The sequence below is a fragment of the Gymnoscopelus microlampas genome, assembly GCF_963454915.1.
Source record: "Gymnoscopelus microlampas genome assembly, chromosome: 9".
NCBI classification, from domain to species: Eukaryota; Metazoa; Chordata; class Actinopteri; order Myctophiformes; family Myctophidae; genus Gymnoscopelus; species Gymnoscopelus microlampas.
The window spans coordinates 2,580,183-2,601,461 of NC_139946.1; the positions used below are offsets into that span (position 1 = coordinate 2,580,183).

Consider the following 21,279-nt stretch of genomic DNA (forward strand, 5'->3'; position numbering starts at 1 on the left):
ATCCTGTCACTCTCCAGTTATCCAGTGCTTGGGGAAAACAACAAGAGACGGCAAGACATTGCTTAGAGAAAATTGTTACATCAGTTAAGCACCTAGCCAGGCAGGGCCAAGCCTTTAGAGGCCACACTACTGAATCTGGGAATCTCGATCAGCTGTTAAAGCTTAGAGGAGATGATGATCCTTTGTTAAAAATGTGGCTGACACGTACCACTAATTACACCAGTGGCTCTGTTCAGAATGAGATTCTGAATATACTGGGAAATACTGTCATTCGAAATATATTGGAGGCAATCAGGGTTTCCTATCCTATTTTGCAGTTTTTTTCTGATTGTAGATGGTACACAAGATATTTCTGGTGCAGAGCAGGAGTCTATCTGCCTGCGTTACGTAGACAAAGACTTGGTTCCGCATGAAGAATTCATTGGGCTTTACAAGGTTAATGACACAACTGGAAAGGGACTTGCTGAAAGGATTACTGATGTCCTGCTAAGGCTCAATCTACCCATGACTGGTTTACGTGGCCAGAGTTATGATGGGGCTTCCAACATGGCAGGGAAATATAATGGTGCACCGGCCATATTGAATAAGCAACAGCCTTTAGCTCTCTTTGTCCATTGTGGTGCCCATTGTGTCAACTTGATCACACAGGCTGCCTGCTCTGTCTCCATACTGATTCGGGACACCCTTTCTTGGGTCCACCAGTTAGGAATTCTCTTTGGCCAGTCAGGGAAGTTTAAGGCAATATTTGAGAGAATTGCCACATCAGACGATCAGATGATGACCACCCTGAAACCTCTTTGCCCAACTAGATGGACTGTACGGCATACAGCAATTAGGGCTGTGCTTTGTCAATATTAGACGGGGCCGAAAATGGAAAATTCTGTAACCATGTAGGCATTTTTGAGTAAAAGTTGGCATCCAGCATTTTTCCAAAGTTCAATGTGTCCCCAATAAGAATCCACCGGATGCCAGTGAAATAAGGGTCCCAGTTTTTTTTATTCCTCCGCCAAAGAAGATATGGTTTCACCACCACTTGTTTGTCTGAGCATCTGTTTGTAAGCAGGATTACGGAAAAACTACTGCGCCAACTTTTATGAAACTTGGTGGAAGGGTGTAGCATGGGCTGATGATGAACCAAATTAACTTCCCATGCCCCTCGGCCATAAGGGGGCGGGGCAATGGGCGTGGTCAATCGCAAAAAGAGACCCAACTCCCAAATGGCTTCACATAACGCCACAAAACTTTGTAGCAGGGATGGTCATCGCCTAAGAAAGAACGGATGCACTTTACACATCCACTGGCTAAAAGAGGGCACGGCAACCTAACAGAGCCCAGCACAGCCCACCAGAGCCCATTATAGCCCATTATAGCCCACCAGAGCCCAGCAGTCCGGCACATTCCAGCACACAAAGTCCAGCCCACTGGGAGAATAGCCTAGGGCATGGGGGTAGTTAAATGACTGTAATAGGCTATACAGGGCTGGGTCCAGCTGGAATAGGCTAGACTAGAATGTTCTAGGCCTTACTAGACTCTAATAGGCTCTATTAGGCTGTACTAGGCTCTTGTCAGCCCTTTAGCCCCTTTGCACTTGAGATTAACCACTGTGTCCACGGGCAATAGTTTTACATGGGTTTGTGTCCACCGGCAATAGTTTTACATGAAAGTTTCTAGGCTATAGTATAGTACTGCCCCGTACAACCTAACAGAGCCCAGCACAGCCAACCAGAGCCCATTATAGCCCACCAGAGCCCAGCAGTCCGGCACATTCCAGCACACAAAGTCCAGCCCACTGGGAGAATAGCCTAGGGTATGGGGGTAGTTAAATGACTGTAATAGGCTATACAGGGCTGGGTCCAGCTGGAATAGACTAGACTAGAATGTTCTAGGTCTTAATAGACTCTAATAGGCTCTATTAGGCTGTACTAGGCTCTTGTCAGCCCTTTAGCCCCTTTGCACTTGAGATTAACCACTGTGTCCACGGGCAATAGTTTTACATGGGTTTGTGTCCACCGGCAATAGTTTTACATCACAAAACACTGAAATATGGAGATACTGGTTTTCGACCCCACAGTAATGTATGTGTGTGTGTGTGTGTGTGTGTGTGTGTGTGTGTGTGTGTGTGTGTGTGTGTGTGTGTGTGTGTGTGTGTGTGCGCGTGCGCGCGTGCGTGCGTGCGTGCGATGCATGTAACATAAATCTGGATGAACTCCATAGATGTTTGTAAGTGAGCCTGAGTCAGTCATTAATTGTACCTGTCACGATGTTCTACTCTGGCTGGAATGTACTTATGTACATCGTGAGGCCTTCTACAAAAGACATTGGCCCTCATTTATCAACGCGGTTCAGCCCAAATAATGAGCGTACGGCGAGATCACCGCACCTTTCGGCATTTATCAATATATCCTGACGTGGGCTTCATCCTACCGTACGCTGAGATCTCACGTCTGGTCGAGACCAGTTGTTGACGTTGGCTGCACCCGTTTATTCCATCCTAGACCTGCGGAGCAGCATTGTCTGACTGTCTGACAGGCATCTAGACACATAATCCACTCCTAAATGTATACCTACACTAATAAATAATCCCTGTAAAAATATAACATTTTATACAGTAATTTAAACAAACTGCTTTAACAGTCATTCAGATAAGATTGTAGATCTGGCTGCATTGAAAATAGCAAATCTACAAGCTCACAAGCCAGCGTCGCATCACGACGCGTTGTGAGCTTGTAGATTTGCTATTTTCAAAATATGCGAGCGCTTTTGCGTCGACTGCGGGACTCCCGACCATCTTTTCATGGAAAGTGAGGTCTACAAACTTACAGTAGCTTGTCCTATGGTATGGAGTGTATGTCATAGGGAGTTATATAGGCTACAACCTGGCTGGGTTAAGGATATAAACCTGACGCTCCAATCTCTTATAACGTGGGCGGCACGGGATCACTGCAGTCTGCAGACCGCCCGAGTCTCATGGGGAATATAGCCTACTACATGACTGCTTTAGTGTAACTTGAACACGCACTGCTCGGTATGGGGTAAATAAATATACAAACGTATTCCATTCATGGCGATGTAATTGGTATCATAATATGTCATTCATGTAGGCTACAAGCCTACGTGACAATTAGATTGTACCGCTACGGTACTGAGTGTGTGTGTGTGTGTGTGTGTGTGTGTGTGTGTGTGTGTGTGTGTGTGTGTGTGTGTGTGTGTGTGTGTGTGTGTGTGTGTGTGTGAGTGAGAGTCGAGAGAGAGAGAGAGAGGGGCGTGTGCGGCGAGGCGAAGCGAAGCGATCGGGGGAAACTATTTCTTATTGGCGTTTCATGTCTTTGGTCGTATTCTGGTTCGTCTTCATGTCGTAAAATCGGGGCGTTTTGAGAATATTTAAGGGCGTGTTATTTAAATGACGCTCGGTTTCAGCCGTGACATTTATCAACGCTGGGACCAAGTGTACGCTCGGATCAGCTGTGTAGGATGCGTTGATAAATGTGACTTCGACGTTGGTGTACGGCCGAATATATAGAAAAATATACGCCGGTTTATACGCTGCGTTGATAAATGAGGGCCAGTGTGTGTCACCAGTGTCCAGATCCTACGGCTGTATATGCACTTTGTGCACTGCCAAGGTGCTGTAGTTCTCAACCAAAATAATTGTTATTGTAGAAGCACTGCTGTATTTAATTAATTCACAACACATTTTTATATTTGTTGAATGAAAAGTAATGTAATGTTTTGTAATATAATTACATTGTAATTGTGCCTTTTTTGTACATCGTACTTTTGTACTTTTTTGTGCAAGGCCTACTATTGAGGTGAATAAATACACCAGCCTTTTGAATTTATGTGGTGTTGTTTTTTATGTATACACAGTATCAATTAACATAGACGTGCCTCAAGGAAGTAATAGTCAAGAATTATCATTAAGCATGGACATATTTTAATGGTAATTTGGTTGTAATCACAGAAAGTAGAGTCCACTTGGACCTGTGGTTGAATATGGAAGAAGTAGGCACATGTTTTTTTTACTTAGGTAAAATAATTAGACAGTGTAGAAATATTGTTTAAAGTAAAATTATTATTACAATTTTCACTTTATTAAGAGACTTGATCAGTTCATAGAAAAACACAAGATGTTGAGTAATCACCAATATGGGTTCAGAGCTAATAGATCCACTTTGATGGCTGTGATGGCTGGGAATTTCAACTGCTATTGAAAACGGGGAATATACAGTGGGAGTGTGCACTGACTTGAAAAAAGCTTTTGACACCATAGATCACAACTTTTATTAAATAAACTGGAGAGATAGGGTGTCAGAGGGATAGCCAACTCATAAATAAAGAGTTACCTTGCTGATAGATATCAATATCTTCAAATAAATAATGTAAAATTTGAATTAGAAAAAGTCACCGTCGGCGTCCCACAAGGTTCTGTTCTAGATCCCAAATTATATATATATATATATATATATATATATATATATATATATATACACACACACACTAAACAGTCTATATAAATGATATTTGCAAAGTGTCGAAATGTTAAATTACGTCTTGTTTGCAGATGACACAAACCTGCAGTATATTGATCTGCAAGAGTTTGGAGTTTGCTTCCGAATGCAGTAGAAGGGGAATTGAAGATTTTAAGGACATGGTTTGACATAATAATAGATGATAAACTATGTTGGAAATCACATAAATAATCAAAATAAAAATATCTAAAACTATTGCAATATTATATAAAACTAAATATACCCTTTGTCAGAAATCACTGTATTTGCTGTATTGTTCACTCATAGTTCCATACATTACTTATTGTGTGGAGGTATGGAGAAACACATTTAAAACAAATACAAACCCTATTTTTATATTACTTTAGAGAGCCATAAGAATAGTAAATAGATCAGAATATTATGAACCGACTAATTAACTCTGTAATACTTAAAAATTCCATGATATAGTAGCTCAGAAAACAGTTTATTAGCCCTCAAATTTACTTCCTAGCTGCATTCAGAACTTGTTCCAAATGAAAGAAAACCGGTATGAGCTGAAGGGTATACTTATATTCGGAATTATTACCGGAAATGTACCTGTTTTGTAATTATTACACTTTCATATACATTATGTATTTTTCAAAATAGCATTTTCCTTTTTTGTTAAACACAATTTATTGGCAAGATATTAAGTATTACATTAAAGGCCCGCATCTTGCGTTCTCTGTTGTATCAAGACTATCTCTCCACCCAACATATTTCATATGTATGGGGAATGACCCCAACTCTCATAAAACGTGGATATTTCTTTAAGACACACCAGTCCTACTGGCACGCCCACCCAGCCCTATATAAGGCCCAGGTGTGTGTAATTACACTGATCTTTTGATCTCCACCGAGAAGTCGAAGACGTGGGTCTTCTGAGCAGAAGTGTAGAGCAGAAATGATCAAGAACAGAATCTTTTTGGAATTTTCTTTTTGGAGAGAACAACTTACGAGTTGGCAGCCGTTGGAATCCACTGCAAGGTGTTAAGTCGCTCCTCTCGGGGTTGCTGTCACGGATCGTTTGTACGCAAACAAACAAATGAAGGACCAGTGGGGTAAAGTAACAAAGTATATTTACTCAAGTGATGAGGCGCAGTTTACGGAGCTAGTTCAGGCCAGGCAACTCAAGGGATTGGGCCAACCGATCAGGTGACTAGTCACATGCACTTTTCTCCTGGTCGGGTGGTTATAGGTACTACGCTGTTACCTGCTCACTCTGGCTTCCCTGTCTAGCTGAGCTGACGTGCTGACACTGCTGCTGCTCTGCTGCCTGAGATCCTGCTGTACCGCTGCTCGCTTACCTGCATGCTGCCGCCCATGAATAGTTATATTCTCATCTTCTGTTAGTTTGTTCTTCTCGCCATGTCTTCCTCTTCCACGGACACAGGGAGCGAAAGGGGTTTGATCGATGATCCATCCAAAATTCCAGACACCGGGATCACGTCGCTTCCCCCCGGGGGCGTCCCGGTTCCCCCCGCCAAGGAGATCGACTCTGCGTCCGATCAACGGCGCCGTAGTTCCCGGTTAGTCCAAAAACAGCTGGGCGATTGGCCAGCGGTGCGGATCCTCGAGGTCTTATACGTAAATAATATACCCGTTCCACCCGGGTATAGCCATGAAGAGCTGTTCCAGTTTCTGTTGGAGAAGGATCAAAGTCTGGCCGAAGATCCAGAACCTCAAACCAGCAAGGGCAAGAAGGGAAAATCCCCGGCGAAAAAGCGTGCCGCAGGCGGCGGAAAAAGCGCCAAGGCACCGCCAAAGCAGCGTAAAATTTCTGCTCCTTCTTATGCTCCTCCTTCGGCCTCCACTGCTCCTCCGACTGCTCCTCCTTCGGCCTCTCCTGCTCCGACCGCTTCTTCTTCGGCCCCTCTGCAGAATGCTGAGATGTTATTGGCTCTTACCGATATTAAAGAGTCACTATCCAGCATGACCCAAAGGCTGATCATGCTGGAAGCTAAATCCAGTATCCAGGTCGCTGGCAGCGCAGGTACTTCCGCAGCTACTCCCATCGTCACGATGAAATCAGCAGCCGATCCTGCAGTCAAAGCCCAGGAGGGACCTGGGAACTGCAGTCCCGGCGCCAGCTTCCGGAGCAGCATTTATTTCCCCAGCAGGGGCTATTCCTGACGCACTCAGGACCCAGATACTTGAAGGTGCGCTGCACCGATCTCTGCAATAATCATGTTGGGTTAATTATGAGATAAATAAGCTATGCATTACTTGCTTTAACAGGGCAGGACGTAAATCTCATCAAGATTCCTATTTGCGCAGCAGACTCTTCAGAAAAAAGGATGGTGGACTGTGGCGACTTTTATGTCATACTAAAAGAATGCGATCCTACATTATCTAAATCTCTTACACTAGCTGAGTTCTACGTAGCTTTCGGTGTGTATAGAGATACGATCTGTGAGGTCTATCCCGACCGCAGAGTAGAATTGGATACTTACCTGTCTTATTATTGCAGATATAGCTTTGTCTTATGGAGGGATGTTATTCTTTGAATATCAGAAGAGATTTTCTTCTAAAGCAGCCATGTATATTCAGAAATGTAATCAAAGGATTGATTGGTCAGTCGTAGACTTAGGCCTGATCAGCAGGCACTTCACGGGTCATCAAGCCATCTCCTGTACCATATGCGCTTCATTCAGCCACCGATCCAACCTGTGCCCAAAGTCTGCGTTTCTGGCCCTGGGTGACAGCCGGCCTCCTCGCCCTCAAGCTGCGGCGTTCGGCCCCAGCAAAAGACAGGTGCCTTATGCTCCAGGCTCAAATACACCAATATGCATACATTTCAACGAAAATGTCTGTACATACCATAATTGTAAATACATGCATATTTGCAGCTGGTGCGCAGACAGCCACCCACGGTCCGTGTGCCCGAGGAGGGTTCGTCCGGCTGCAAAATCGGCCAAATAAATGATTTGCATCCATCTACGCCTGTGAACGTTCCTGCTCTCTCAACGGCTCTCAAAAATCATCCGAATCAATGCTGGGTCAATTATCTCATCACTGGGCTAGTGCAGGGGTTCTTAGCGGGTCTATGTTGGCTTCCAAAAACCACACATGTGTGTCCAAATTTGCAATCCGCCATTAAAGATCCTCTAGTGACAGATGAGCTTCTAGAAAAGGAAACAAAAAAGGGTTACATGATAGGTCCTTTTTCTAAGTCTCCTTTTAGCTTATTTAGGGTAAGCCCCATTGGAGTTGCTACAAGGACATATTCGGGGGAAAAAGCATTTAATCGTGGACCTGTCAGCCCCTCATAAAGGGCCAGTCCCTAGTATTAACAGTCTAATTCCTCTGGCTCCATTTTCCCTATTTTACGCTACAGTAGACAATGCCATCCAAATGTTAAACATTGCAGGACAGGGCGCTTGGCTTGGGAAAGCAGACATTACAGACGCGTTTAAAGTAATGCCATTGGATCCTTCCCAATGGCATATATTCGGGGTTAAATGGCGAATGTTTTGCGGTAAAATTGACGTTCGGTTGTTGGAGCAGCCCGTGGATATTTGACACTTTATCAGAAGCCTTATGCTGGATTTTGTCCAACACTTACAACCTTTTGTACTGCATTTGTTGGATGACTTTTTAGTGGTGGATTTCTCTGGGTCGCCTCCGGCGCGTTGTATCTCAACCGTGCAAGATGTTTTTAAAGAACTGGGAGTTCCTCTGTCTACTAGCTTGCCTACTGAGAAAACAGTAGGGCCCTGCACACGGTTAGAATTTGTGGGTATTATGCTGGACAGTGTTCTCATGCAAGCCTCCCTTCCTGAAGAAAAACTGTGTTGCATCAGAGATATTAATAAATCTTTCACCTCCGCAGCCTCAGTGTTAAAGAAGGAAATGCTTTCTCTTCTTGGCCATTTAAATTACGCAATGCAGATTATTCCACAAGGGTGTTCGTTCGTTTCCCGACTTTTAGATTTGTCAAAAACTACTAAAGATTTGCAGGGTTCTATCATTCTAGACGAAGGAAGCCAGTCAGACCTAAGATTCTGTTCTCTGTTTCTAGATCAATGGAACGGCATTTCCTTCTTATATAATGAGGTAGCAGAAACATCTGAGTCAATTAATTTTTTCACAGATGCCGCGCCCTCCGTGGATTTCGGGTTTTTTTTCAATGGGGAATGGTTCTCGGAAGCCTGGCCTAAAGAAATGGTTGATATGCCAGCTGAATCGATTGCTTTATTCGAATTGTACCCTATCGTTGTAGCTTCATTGTTGTGGGGTAGTCAGTGGTCCCAAAAAAATATCACAGTTTTGAGTGATAATGAGGCCGCAGTGCACATAATTAACAAGGGGCGCTCTTCAATACCCGTAATCAATACATTTATGAGGCACCTTACCTGGACGTGCATGTATGCACGCCGTTTTCATTCCTGGGTATGAGAATGGAATAGCTGACGCTCTCTTGTTTCAAATTCCAGGAGTTCCAAAAATTGTCTCCAAGCGCAAAGCCAAGCGGCCTGCCATGCCCGGCATTCTCTCAAGTGATCCTAGATTAGGCATTGAAAGTCCTCTTCTGTCTCTGCTGAATTCTGCTGCCAAATGCATGAGGAATGGTTCAGCAAAAAGCACATTAAAATCTTAGGATTCTGCATGGTAGTTCTTTTGTTCTTTCTGTGCCCGTTTTGCTTGCCCGCCATTACCTGTGAATATCCCTCTGGTATGCACGTTCATAGTCCACTCTTTTGAGTCACGTAAATTGCAGCCTCAATCCATCAAAGCTTTAATAGCCGGCATTCAGTTCCATCTTCGTTGCCAAGATCCATCAGTAGGTAGCATTTTAGGAAATCCTTCAATTCGTCTGCTTCTTTACGGTCTCAAAAAAGAGCGACTCCAAGGCAATGACAAACGCTTACCCCTTACAATCACTTTGGTTCACCAGCTGGTTTCCAAATTAAGATCACGGGTGTACACGCCCTATGTGGATACAATGGTGGAGGCTGTCTTGTTAATGGCTTTCTATGGGTTTATGAGATGTGGAGAATATACAACTAGATCACTTGCATTCAATCCTTTGCATGATCTCTGTTTCTCAGGCCTAACTGTAGACTCTAGAGCATGCTTATTTCACTGTTTATTTGAAACATTCAAAAACTGATAAGATGTGTAAAGGAACTCCCGTGATTATCACAAGGAATAATTCTGATTTTTGTCCTTTCACTTCCATGTTGAGCTACCTCACCAGACCTGTATCTGCCCCAAATGATCCACTATTCCTCACTGATGGCGGCAAACCCATTGACCAGATGGGTTTGCCGCCATAACACCACAACAGCAACTCTCATAATACAATATTGTAACCATACACCATGGCAACTGGCTGGTGTCTTGGATCCAGCAGTGCTGACACAACTCTTATTATGAAACGGCTACTTCCTGATAATACAGAGGAAATGGCCATTGGTTCAAGCATTGAGAGATATTTGTATAGTTCTTTCTGGCAAGTGTTACGGCCGGTGGCCGTTGGTATTATTATTAGTAGTAGTATTATTATAGTATTGTGCTGTCACTGCTGTGTGTCTACATTCCATATAGTTGGAGTCTCAAAGTCATGAATGAGAGCGCTGAGTGTCGGCTTGATTGTCTCATTGACAACCCTCATTCATTCCGTGGCATGGGGGGCGTGGCCTGATGACGGATCTGCACGTGGGGAGTGATCGCCCCCACGGCTTGGTCTTCTTACTCCGTCGCCATGACAACGATCAGCTGAGAGGCCGGTGATCGCCCATAGAAGCTCAGTCTGTCGCTGATAGCCGGGGGAAAGCAATAGCACTCAATACGTGCAAGCGGAGTCCTATCCCTCCTTTCCCCCGCCACCTACTAGACCTAAATATCAATGACTATGGTGCCTTGAGATCCCTTCGGGGAGTCCTCCTTTTGTGTTTAGTCATAGTTATTTCTGTTATCGGTTAGCCTGTTTGTCTTTTGCCTTCTGTTCTGTTGATTATTTGCTAAGTCCTTTCTTCTGTTATTTCTTATTATTATTATTACTCACTCACCAGATTGTATTATATCATTATTCTACCATTTTTGGGGTTAATAAATACAATTTATGCATCAAACGCTGTTGTTTCCATAATTATGTTGCGATCTTTACCCTAGACCTCAAGGGTCGTAACACAAGACATTTATGATCGTTGTACAATTTATACAACAGAAGGTTCCTTTCATCAGGCATGACTTGATAGTACAAGCTCACATTGTGAGCTTGTAGATTGACTATTTTCAAATGGACGAAATGTATATAGGGCTTAAGTGCTTAATGTATGTTTTGTAATATTAATCAAAATCTACAAAATAACTAGTAACTAAAGTTTTCAAATAATAGTAGTGGAGCAAAAGTACAATATTTGCCTTTGAGATGTAGTGGAGTAGAATTAAAATTATGAAAATTGGAAATACTCAAGTAAAGTATGTTATATAATTATATAGTATAATAATGAAAATAAAACAAAAATAAATACAACAATAAAGTAAAAATAACAAATCATGTATTCACATGTATAACCATATATGTGAACATGCATGCATTGTATTATGAAGCCAAAACCTTTGTCCTGTTTTTTCTGTATTCTTTTTTTCTTCTCCTTTTTTGAGAATTGAATTGTTTTTCTTAAATTGTCATGGATGTATTTTATGTTGAAAGGGTAGGCAATATAAGCTATGTAGCTTCAGCCTATACCTTTTTTGGTCACAACTATGTCATGTATTTTTGCTGTTGTTGTTTTAAGAGAATGGAGCATATTGTTTGCATAGTGTACAAATGATCAAAAATAAAAACCTGCAAAGTGAAGTGAAAGTAAAAATACCTCAAAATAGTACTTAAGTACAGTACTTGAGTAAATGTACTTAGTTACTTTACACCACTGCTTTTGATGTGTGTATTCATAACAGCAATGCAAGTAAAATTACACTTATGTTTTGGCCAAGATGTTGTCTTTAATTTTTTTTTATCTTATGTTCAATAATAACTTATTACATTTTGTAGACTTGTGTTGAGAGAGATTGGGCTCACTGGTGTGGTGTCCCGTGCCTGAGCAGCCAGAAAGTGGGAGAATCTTAAGAAGACCTATAAGGTTTGGATTAATTGTATTTAATAACCCTAAATGTAAGCATGGATGAAATGTCACAGTTTGAGTATTTTCTTTGCTGTATTCAGCATTGGAAATGAACATTACATTAATTGTGCTCTACAAATATATCGCAATGTGTGCAGGAAGTCAAGAAGCCACCATCAGGGAGTGGCACTGAATCAGGGGAAAAGACAGCTTCAAATAGGCTCTATGCACAGCAGCCATATTGGGAAGCAATTGGGCCTCTTCTTACTTCCTTCACAGGCGTTACCAATGATGCTAATTCTGGTCAGGGTGCTGATATCGTGCATGTTGGCTCACTAGAAACACTCCATGTTAGTTCCCAAATGGCCCCTTATGGTGGGTGTGTAACTCTGAGAGTGTACAAATGCACACATTTGTACACTCTCAGAGTTATGGGGGTCCTTGAAAATAAGACAACCACTATGCCACACTAAATGGAACAGAGCCTTAATTAGTATCATTGGTAACACTTGTGAAGGAAGTAAGGAAGGGCCCAATTCATTCCCAATATGGCTGCTGTGCATAGAGCCTATTATGAACCAATGGATGAGGCGATAGGTGGAAAGCCATCCATCACACCACCCATGCTCATTGCCACTTCCTGGGCAGAGAACCCTCCCAGGTCTGATTCAGCGTCAACATCTCAAGCCTCCCCTGATTCAGTGCCATCCGGGGCCACATCTGAGAGTCCAGATCCAGTCCCAGCAAAGAAGCGGCGTGATGGGGTGTTGGAGTTGTTGAGCAGAGGAGAGAGAAGAGGCGAGAGAAGAGGAAAGGGCGAAACGAGAAGAGGCAAGGGAGGGAGAGCATGTTTAGTCTCCTTGAGAAAATAGTGGGAAAAATGTAAAAGAGAAGTATATAGGCTACATGTTAAACCCCAAGTGGTTTTATTTTTGTTAGAACGTTTTGTTAAAATAAGTATTTAATGGCTCTATATTCTTTTATGTTAAAATGTAGGCCTGTTTCTGTTCATTTTACATGAATGTTAGGCCATTCTGTTCATGTTACTACATGCAAGTATGACTCAGGTCCAAATCCAAAGTGTGACTCAGGACTATTATTGCACTGTAATATATAGTACTAGAGTCTCGGGGGGCTACGCCCCCCTCGACCCCAGCCGCGCACGGGGCTCTAGGGCTGTGAGGGCGCGCTTATTTTGGGGTACCAAAATGGTGGGATAGAACTGTCCAAAAGGAAAAACAAATTGGAAAAAAATGTTTATATTTCTTTTTTACGTGGTGGTCCGCGGACCCCCTGGTGGTCCGCGGACCCCCTGTGAGTGTTGGGACCCCCGGGGACCCCCCTGGAACATGGCGGACCCCTTCGGCTGTTTCTTTTTTTTTTTTCATGAACGTCCTTGCTTGTTTCTGTGGCTTGTTTTTGAAAACCTGGCATCCCGACTGACATCACTGACGTATCCTTGGTATTTGTACTTCCGGGTTGCATAATGATGACATCACTGTCGAATCCTTTGGTGTCATGAACCTACGCTGGTTTGTTTACCAGATGTAGCAGAACAACGTGCTGTAGTGTGCCCGTCGCCGTTTACTTTTTGTGTTTGGGATGCACATGGCACGTGAAGGACGGACATATTGTGATCGAGACATGAGTGAAGTGAAAGTAACGGCCTGGGTGGAACAAAAGAGGTACGTAAGAAGGGGGGGGGGGGGGGGGGGTTGAAGCGAAGGACCTGCTTGTGTGTTGTTGTGGAGATGCGCAGAGTTCAATGGCGGCCGCTCGTGTTGTTTCGGCTAAAGCCGTCGCCGTTCGGTGTTGGTGGTGCGCACGGTAAACGGTACGAAACTGTTTCACCTTCCGTTTTGTCCGTAATGTGGTGAGTGGAATAAATGTTGCGACGTGGAAACTGTGAAGTGAGAAATGATAGGTGCCCTACGCCACCCGTAAATTCTGCGCGTCCGCCGTGGCTACTGTGTTGGCGAGATGTGGTGTGTCGGCGTTGTGTTTACTCGATTACAGAGCTGTGGCTATAGCGTCAGCGGCGCGCGGAAGTCACTCCCCGATTATATAAGTAGATTGTTGCTGTCCGGCAGGAACCAGCTAACTCCATTTTACCGCTTTTGTATTTTTTCCATAAATCAGTGCTATTGAACACCCTTTACGTCTCTGTGTGTGTGTGTGTGTGTGTCTGTGTGTGTGTGTGTGTGTGTGTGTGTGTGTGTGTGTGTGTGTGTGTGTGTGTGTGTGTGTGTGTGTGTATTTATGCCGTATCAAAAAGGAAATATATAAGTTTAGCCCAATTTTTGTTTATTGTTTTTTACAGAATGTACTTGTTAGAGGGGTAAACATGTAAAAGAGTCCCGTTCAGTTCATGTTATTACATGCAAAACAAAATAATACATGCAAAAGAAATCCTTTAATTATTTTTCTTTTCAAAATAAATGTTTTCTAAACTGGATGAACATTTCTCATATGAACTCATTACTCACACTATGCTATGACTATTTCTATAATATTCTTCAACTATTTACATGTTATGAAACTTAATACTATATATTTCAATCTATCTTAGATTCGAAGACAGGGGAACTGATAGTGCTGCACTTGCAATATTGAGAAGACGACAGCTTTTTTCTTTCTGTCTACACCAAATAAAAAGCTCAAAGCTCATAACACTTTATAGTGAAGCGTTGGTGAGCTTGTAGATTGGCTGTTTTTGGCTAATCTTCCCAGGGGTTCGAGTGTTTAAACATAATCATGTTCATTCAGGGCTTAAGGAGGGTTGGCTGGGACTGAGAGGGGCATAATAAATAAAGATAAGTCTGTTAACATGGGGTCCTGAAAATATGTGTCTAAACAATGTTATACTACAATACAAAGTACTTGCTTATTTGAGCTTGTTTCTAAAGTGTAGTTGCTTATTTGGGCTTGCACTAGTTTACTACTGTAGGTTATGTCACTCAAAACTAACTTGTACCCAGTAGTGTAAAAAGTAATCAAATTCTTTACTTAAGTAAAAGTACCAATACTGCCTGTCACAGCTGACTCTGGGCCATGACAAATATTGGGGAGGAGACCAGGGTGAAGGTAAAGCAAATATATATATTTATTAAACAAGACCGAACGAAAAACAACTAAAGAAAGGCAAACCAAACATCTTTCGGATTCTATGAGATGTGGAGTCAGTAAATCAGTAGTGTAGATGTGGATTTATGGAGCATAGTGTGGTGCAAGGTGTGTGGATGGAAAGTAACATGTGAAGAGGACCGTCTTAGCGGCTGGAATCAGTACAGAGGCACTTGTAGGGTGTAACCCGAAGGTGTATTTATTTACAAAACATGACAGACATTTAGGAGAAACATCCAGACCTGATAGCATTTGGCTTCTCACCCTCAGCTCTCAATACTCTCGTCTGGTGAAATGGCAGCAGCCTTTTATAGCCAGCTGGCACTAATGAGCATGGACTAAACCATTTGACTGCACCAGTCATAGGGGTGTTTCTAAAACATATAATAAATACCTAACTAAACATACAATAAATCCATGAACCTTAAAACACAAGTATTACAAGTCTCATTAACTACACAGGTTATTCAATAATTCCTTCTTCATACTACAACATAATTTCCCACTCACACCAGCACATCATAACCCCCCCAGCTATCCTAATATGGTCCAGCCCAATCATGCTGAAACACACAGGTAATTGTTAGGCATTCAATCAGACCTCAACAATAAAACTTACATTGCACCTCAACCATATTGCACCTAGTCTCTATTGCACTTATTACACACATTACACCTGCCCATCATGATTGTCACTTTAGTCTCCCCAGGTGGAACTCGTTGGCTGAGTGGCCATCTCAGTCAAACAGGAAACAAATGTATTCAACAATAAAATGACTGTGCAAAATATGCTGTGCAAATTACCAAAGTGCCCATATGCTGTGCAATTCAGTCAACTCAGGGTTAAAATACATGTGCAATATTTGTAACAGAGGTCCTCTCTGTTACATTACCTCCCTCCTCTCCAAGCCCCTCAATCCTCCAGGTACTTGGAACAGGCTCAGGGACACTCAGTCACACAATTACTCCCCTCAAGCCAATAGAGAAGGGCATCCATATAAATATGAATAATTACCCCCCTCCTCAAAGCTATGGGGGATTCTTCGCACATTGTAGTTCTCATCACTTCGTTGTAGTTCATTTGCTTGTAGTTCATTTACTTGTAGTTCAGGCCTTCATGTCCATTAAAATCTTCAGCACTCTGTGCTACCGGTGAGCAGGGGAAGAAGGCAACTTCCCCCTCATCTGTGATGACGGCATACCATACATGGCAACTTGCTCAAAGGCGCTCACCAACTCGTCAGTGTCCTCATGTGGAGATAGTGGCAGCCTGGGTTCCCGGTGAAAAGGTGGCTCCCTTTGGAGTCTAGCACCACTCCCCACCATGGTCTCCTCATCTCCTCCTCGACGCTGCTCCTGCTCACGTTGCGAGCCGTCTCCCATGTCGCCGACCCGCAGGTGGAGCTGCTGGAGGTGTTGTCGCATACCCTCTCTTCTGCGTTGCTGCTTCGGACCTGATGCCTTTCCATCTTTCTGCTGGTCTCTGGCTGCTTTCTTCTCTGGTGGCTCCTGCCGACCTTCTTTCATTACACCACTTGATTTGGCCTCTGTACTGTGACGTGGATCCCACTTCTGACACCAATTGTGAAGATGCCGTCTTAGCGGCTGGAATCAGTACAGAGGCACTTGTAGGGTGTAACCCGAAGGTGTATTTATTTACAAAACATGACAGACATTTAGGAGAAACATCCAGACCTGATAGCATTTGGCTTCTCACCCTCAGCTCTCAATACTCTCGTCTGGTGAAATGGCAGCAGCCTTTTATAGCCAGCTGGCACTAATGAGCATGGACTAAACCATTTGACTGCACCAGTCATAGGGGTGTTTCTAAAACATATAATAAATACCTAACTAAACATACAATAAATCCATGAACCTTAAAACACAAGTATTACAAGTCTCATTAACTACACAGGTTATTCAATAATTCCTTCTTCATACTACAACATAATTTCCCACTCACACCAGCACATCATAACCCCCCCAGCTATCCTAATATGGTCCAGCCCAATCATGCTGAAACACACAGGTAATTGTTAGGCATTCAATCAGACCTCAACAATAAAACTTACATTGCACCTCAACCATATTGCACCTAGTCTCTATTGCACTTATTACACACATTACACCTGCCCATCATGATTGTCACTTTAGTCTCCCCAGGTGGAACTCGTTGGCTGAGTGGCCATCTCAGTCAAACAGGAAACAAATGTATTCAACAATAAAATGACTGTGCAAAATATGCTGTGCAAATTACCAAAGTGCCCATATGCTGTGCAATTCAGTCAACTCAGGGTTAAAATACATGTGCAATATTTGTAACAGAGGTCCTCTCTGTTACATAACAATTAAGCATAATAATCATAAGGGAATGGCGGGGTTGAGCTGGTGGCAACAGGTCTGTTCTCCTCAGGGTCTCACAGATACTGGCAAGAGCAGGGCTTTTATAGCCTCCTGGAGGCACCGGGCCCAGGTGCTCTCCAATGAGCCATCAGCCCAGGAGGCCACACCCTGCTCACCTATAGGGCAAGAGTTAAATGCAAGGCATGCACACCCACAACCACCTAATCTATAGTAGTTGCTTATGTGGGCCTTTTTCTAAAGTGTAGTTGCTTAATAGGCCTGTTTCTAAAGTGTAGGTGCTTATATGGGCTTCTTTCCAAAGTGTAGTTGCTTATTTGGGCTTGTTTCACCTGTAATAGTTTACTAGGTTATGTCACTCAAAACTAACTTGTACTCAGTGGTGGAAAGAGTACTCAAATTCTTTACTTTTTGAGTAAAAGTACCAATACTGCAATATAGAAATACTCTGTTACAAGAGTACAAGAGTCGCAATGCGAGGCGTTGTGAGCTTGTAGATCTGCTATTTTCAAATAGCATATGTATAAAATAGGGCTTAAGTGGTTAATGTATGTTTCATAATATTGTAATTTATATCTGAAAAGTAACTAGTAACTAAAGTGTTCAAATAATTGTAATGGAGTAAAAGTAAAAGTATTGGAAATGGGAAATACTCAGTAAAGTGAAAATTCCTCAAAAGTGTACTTAAGTACAGTACTTGAGTAAATGTACTTAGTTACTTTACACCACTGCGTGTGCCATGTTTAATTTGCCCAGGAGAGGGTGTAATTTTAGTATTTTGTTCATATTGAGAATTACTTTTTACTTACAATTTGACGTCTTCCCAGTATAGCAAGTGCTGCACTTCTCAGTTTCCTCTGTCTGTGAATTCTGTTTCTCCGTGTCATCACAAGTAGTTGAATGATAGCAAAAATAAACACACAAAAATTGACAGGCCTATTTGGTGCCATTTTCCACAGCCTTGTCACCGGAGAACAACTGATTAAATAGCTCAAAAGTTGTCTATGAAAAGAAAAGACGCTTGGGTGACTTTTGTTTTCCCCTGATATATATATATATATACATGAGATAAAGATATATGTATACATTTGAATGGTAGCGGGCCTCCTCTAAAATGGCGGCCGCCATACAGGTCACTCCAACGAACAGCAGAGGCCAATGAGGTATCCAGGTTTCTATATCTATGATCAAGCCTCTTTGTTCACACTGGCACGCTGCTGCTCCTGATATTCCTTGGAGTCCTCCCAGGGACGAGGGCCACGGATGTTCTTCCAGCCGTCTAAGTTCTTGTCCCTAATTTTCTCATACTCCTCTTCCAGAATTACTGACTGCTTCTCCAGGTTCACTTTGGCCTCCAGGGAAGGGTCCATCTTTTTTTTAATCTTCTGGGCATCATATCGGATTTGTGTAAACTCTTTCAGGCCGAAGGAACCTCCAATGATGAGCACCATCATGGGCACGCCATATCTGACCGTTTTGTTCCTTTGAAGAGCCTTCAAAGTCACCATTATGTCTTTGTAACTACAAGGATGCTAACATTAGCAGGATGGATCCTTCGCGATAAGCAATAAACTTTGTAGCACTGGAAGCTGTATTCCACACCCAGATTATCCAAAAATCCAGAGTCTAGTCATTATTACAACAATCCACAATCTGTAATAATTTAATAGCTTACTTTCTGTAGTGATTTAACCACGCGACTACCACTATTGGCCTTGCTGTTTGGTAACGTTAACAGGATAGAGTTAGAGCCTTATTAGACCCTTCAAATAAACATAGCTCCCATTTAGTTAATGAACCATGCCCTGATATCGTTTGAATGAAATAGATCCTTCAGAATATCATTTGATTATTTATGACCAAACAGTGAAATGGCTTCTACACTATCTAAGTCTGACATCACCATATGTGGGCATGGTTGATCTAGAGCTCCATATATGGAGCAAGCAGACACATCTTGCTAATATAAAACTCCATATACGGATATAGCTGACTCATCGTGACTGTAAGGTAGAGTCTATTCATTTAGGGAAGGAGACCTAGTGGATCTAGTGAGTGGCTAGTGATCCATCATCCAGGTAACATAGTGCAGTTGGAGATCTCCGGCATGTCATTCAGGAAAACGGTCAAACTCTTATGCGGCTTCGCCGGAGGATCCGCGGTGCTGGTTCCCGCGGCGGCTGCCGCCGCTGATTCTCGGGGGTGTTTGGGAGATGGAGGACGAGCAGGTGTCTGGTGGAGAAGACTGACTGTCCTCAACAACCACACTCCTACACCCACTGGACACGCATGGGACTTCAACTGGGATAAGAGGGAGCCGGCGACGCTGTCTAATGGCGCCAAGAAGAAAGAAACCGCAACCGAAGACCCCAGTTCAGAGCGGGACAATGGCAAACCTAAAGCTACGCGCAATATCCTCCTCATCAGACACTCCCAGTACAACCTGAGTGGAAATGGAGACAAGGAGAGGGTCCTCACACCATTAGGTCGGGAGCAGGCTGAGCTGACCGGCGAGAGACTGGCAGCCCTGGGACTAAAGTATGATGTATTCATCCACTCGACTATGAGCAGGGCTATTGAGACTGCACAAATTATGAGCAAGTACCTCCCAGGAACTGAGCTGCTGAGCTGTGATTTGCTGAGAGAGGGAGCGCCTATTGAGCCTGTGCCACCTGTCACTCATTGGAAACCCGACGCTGTGCAGTACCATGAAGACGGGGCTCGGATAGAAGCTGCCTTCCGCCGCTATATCCATCGCGCTGACCCCAAGCAGAAGGAGGACAGCTATGAGATCATCGTCTGTCATGCCAATGTCATCCGCTATTTTGTCTGCAGGGCTCTCCAGTTTCCGCCAGAGGGTTGGCTACGCATGGGTCTGAACAATGCCAGCATCACCTGGCTCACCATCCGCCCCAATGGCAGGGTGGCCCTTAGGGCTCTGGGAGACTCTGGCTTTATGCCCCCAGACAAACTGACACGGACCTGATGCACTCATGTATCAGGTCTGAACTGATCATTTGTATCACGTTTTTAGCCTTAATTTGACCTGTCATGCTGTCTACGGCTATTTTTTCTGTATATTTCAAATAGACCAACTGAACTAAGTGATCAGATGCACAGATCTCCTGTTCTGATATGGTTTTATGCCGACTGTCTCGGTCTGGGAGTACACCGGCGTCAGCCCCGGGGCTACTTTGACAGCTAGCCTCCACGCAGTGATATACTGTAGTCTGGCTACGCGAGGCTAGATGTTATTCTTACCTTTTGAAGTAGTCACAGAATATTTATCTCCAGTATGATCGATCCCCTGATGGTTGCTAATCACAGAGGGTTTCACTGTGCTTCCGCAAAAAGAAAAAAAAAATGTCATCGCGACCTCCCGTTCGCTTTTATACGCCTTTAAAAATAACATGTCTCGGCCAAAAGTACATAGTAAAAAAAAAAGTACACAGGAGCCGAGACGCAGGATTTTTAAGTAATGAGTTAACCAGGAAGTGAATGGAGCAGTAAATCTTCGGATCGCGTTATCTCTGGTTCTGTGTGGAGAAAAAAAAGAAAGAAAAAGTCATCATAAGTCGTCCTTGACAGCCAGGGCGTTATGACGATGTCTCGCCATAAGTCGTCCTTGGCAGTGAGAGAGTTAAAGTGGTCCAAACATATTTCGGTAGCACTTGCTATGCATCCTATGTGTATAACGCATCATGAACATACTTATAATGGATTATAATGTCCTAATAACCCTGTATAATTAGACGTATAAGCGCTAATAAATACTCATAATGTTTTATAACTATAACCATAACACCTTATAAAGCGTATTATAATGACTTATAAGTATCAAGTGTTATAATACTTCATAATTGCTACCAAAATTGTAACACTTGCTATGCATCCAAAAATACTTCTTATATAGTTATAATCCATTATAATCAACTAGAGGGTCGGGGCGCTGCGCGCCCCTCCCCCCTATCCGCTGCGCGGTGCTTTGTGTTTGTTGGTCTCTATAATATATAAAGCCATAGTAGGAGATGTTCCCAATGGAGCTATGCCCAAATATGGAGTGTGTTGTCTGACCTCACTTGGGTCTCGTTAAAGCCATAATAGGAGATGTTCCCAATGGAGCTATGCCCAAATATGGAGTGTGTTGTCTGACCTCACTTGGGTCTCGTTGGGCGGTGGTCGGCGATGACGCT

At 43.2% G+C, this 21,279-nt stretch overlaps 2 protein-coding genes across 2 annotated transcripts; one reads left to right on the top strand and one right to left on the bottom strand.

Annotated features, from left to right (window-relative positions):
* Window positions 1-18,273: 18,273 nt before the first annotated feature.
* On the bottom strand, window positions 18,274-18,594 carry LOC311052484 (cytochrome c oxidase assembly protein COX16 homolog, mitochondrial-like; the record flags this gene model as incomplete). The annotated part of the gene is made up of 1 exon (XM_084067447.1): window positions 18,274-18,594. One exon carries the CDS (start codon window positions 18,592-18,594, stop codon window positions 18,274-18,276), a length of 321 nt encoding a protein of 106 aa, XP_083923573.1.
* A 599-nt stretch (window positions 18,595-19,193) lies between these two features.
* Window positions 19,194-20,072, top strand: LOC311051325 (serine/threonine-protein phosphatase PGAM5, mitochondrial-like; the record flags this gene model as incomplete). Its single annotated transcript, XM_084065877.1, has 1 exon — window positions 19,194-20,072. One exon carries the CDS (start codon window positions 19,194-19,196, stop codon window positions 20,070-20,072), a length of 879 nt encoding a protein of 292 aa, XP_083922003.1.
* Window positions 20,073-21,279: the final 1,207 nt, after the last annotated feature.